General features: G+C 48.4%; 1 protein-coding gene across 1 annotated transcript in view; it reads right to left on the reverse strand.

The window, feature by feature from the left end:
• Positions 1-1535, reverse strand: part of arhgap32b (Rho GTPase activating protein 32b) — a gene marked incomplete in the record, with an annotated part of 86458 nt that extends 84923 nt beyond the window's left edge. Inside the window, 1 exon segment of the mRNA XM_014023709.1 lies at positions 1375-1535. Coding sequence (XP_013879163.1) covers positions 1375-1469 — 95 coding nt within the window.

Here is a 1535-nt window from a genome sequence, read left to right on the forward strand (position 1 = left end):
TTTTCTTAAAAATAAATGTGATGTTGTATTCACTTTTTTGACCACAATTTTGGGTGTACTGTTTTGTTTTTGTTTTTCCTGACGGGAAAACCTAACTTTTCTGCAAAGTTAGGCATTTTTTTGCTTCTTTCAACTATGAAAATTTGAACTTGCAATAACACCTTTGCTATTAATTTTCAGCTCTATTTCAGCAGTGTTCAGCTTACATTTTCAGCAAGAAGCATTCACACTAGCCTTTTCACAGGAAATGCAATTTCTTTAGTTAGATCTGTAATCAGTTTTGTTAAGTACTGAAATGTGTGTACTTGTACTTGGTTTAAAAACATGTAGTATTTGTGCATCCCTAGTTACAGTATTTCTCCTAATACATCCTCCTGGAGCATCCAGTCTGGATCTGGTCCATCCAGGGGTGATGTGGGGGCTGTGGCAGAGTGGTTAGGGGAGTCGTCCTGGAACTGGAAGGTCACCGGTTCGATCCCCTTACCCAGTTGTCTCAGTTGTTGTGTCCTCGGGCAAGACACTTCACCTCTAATGCCTCTGATGTGTGTCCCATCAGTGTATGAATGATTGGCACTGATTAGTCTCCACAGATGATTGTTCATGTTAGCMMTGTAGAGACAGAGTGCTGTGTGAATGGGTAAATGAGGACACAGACTGTAGTATGAAGAGCTTTGAGTGTCCTGGTTGGATAGAAAGGCGCTATACAAGTACAGTCCATTTACCATGTGTGTGTGTGTGTGTGTGTGTGTGTGTGTGTGTGTGTGTGTGTGTGTGTGTGTGTGGTGACATTGTACTAGTGTTGGTGTGGGCGTACAGCTGGAAGCGTTACGTAATGAGGTGATGTGCTCATCCCCTTCATGGGGGGTGGGGGGCACTGAATGACTGAGGCTAACAGAAACCTGAATGAGGTTTTCCAGCGGTGGTGGTCAGTGATGGGTGTTCTCCAGTTGCCATGGGGGCTGAAAGGCTCTGTGGGAGCAGGAGTGGGTGAGGGTGGGGTGGTGACTGTGCAAACTCACCCTGTCAGCTCAGCTTTAGCACTCATCTGTACTGCTCTACCTCCTTTTTCTTGCAAACCACTGTGGCACTTCTCCTAAAGAAGCCACCTTTCTACCACCAACCCACACGTGCACGCTCACGGACACAGACCGAATCCTCCAGCTGCTCAAAGCAGAGCGTTCGGCTGAGGAACACCGAGTAATGACGCAGACTCACTCTCCGTGTTCCCTCTCTGAGTATAAACAAACTAGCATGCTCACTAAAGCATCACCTGAGGTGTGGTCTTATTCCACACACACGCACACACACGCACACACACGCACACACACACACGCACACAATCACCCCAAAGCAGCGGACCAGTTCCACTCTTACCTGTCTAAGATGTCATGGCTGGATGTGGCTGCAGCTCCCAGCAGTCCCAGTGCTGCACTCCCCACCGCTGCAGCAGCCCCGCTGCCTGCCTCCATGATACTGACTCACCGCAATGAGCAGCCTGCCAGAGAGGTGGAGGGGGAGGGACGAGGAGGAGGAGG

This window comes from Austrofundulus limnaeus, unplaced genomic scaffold (assembly GCF_001266775.1).
Source record: "Austrofundulus limnaeus strain Quisiro unplaced genomic scaffold, Austrofundulus_limnaeus-1.0 Scaffold388, whole genome shotgun sequence".
Taxonomy (NCBI): Eukaryota; Metazoa; Chordata; class Actinopteri; order Cyprinodontiformes; family Rivulidae; genus Austrofundulus; species Austrofundulus limnaeus.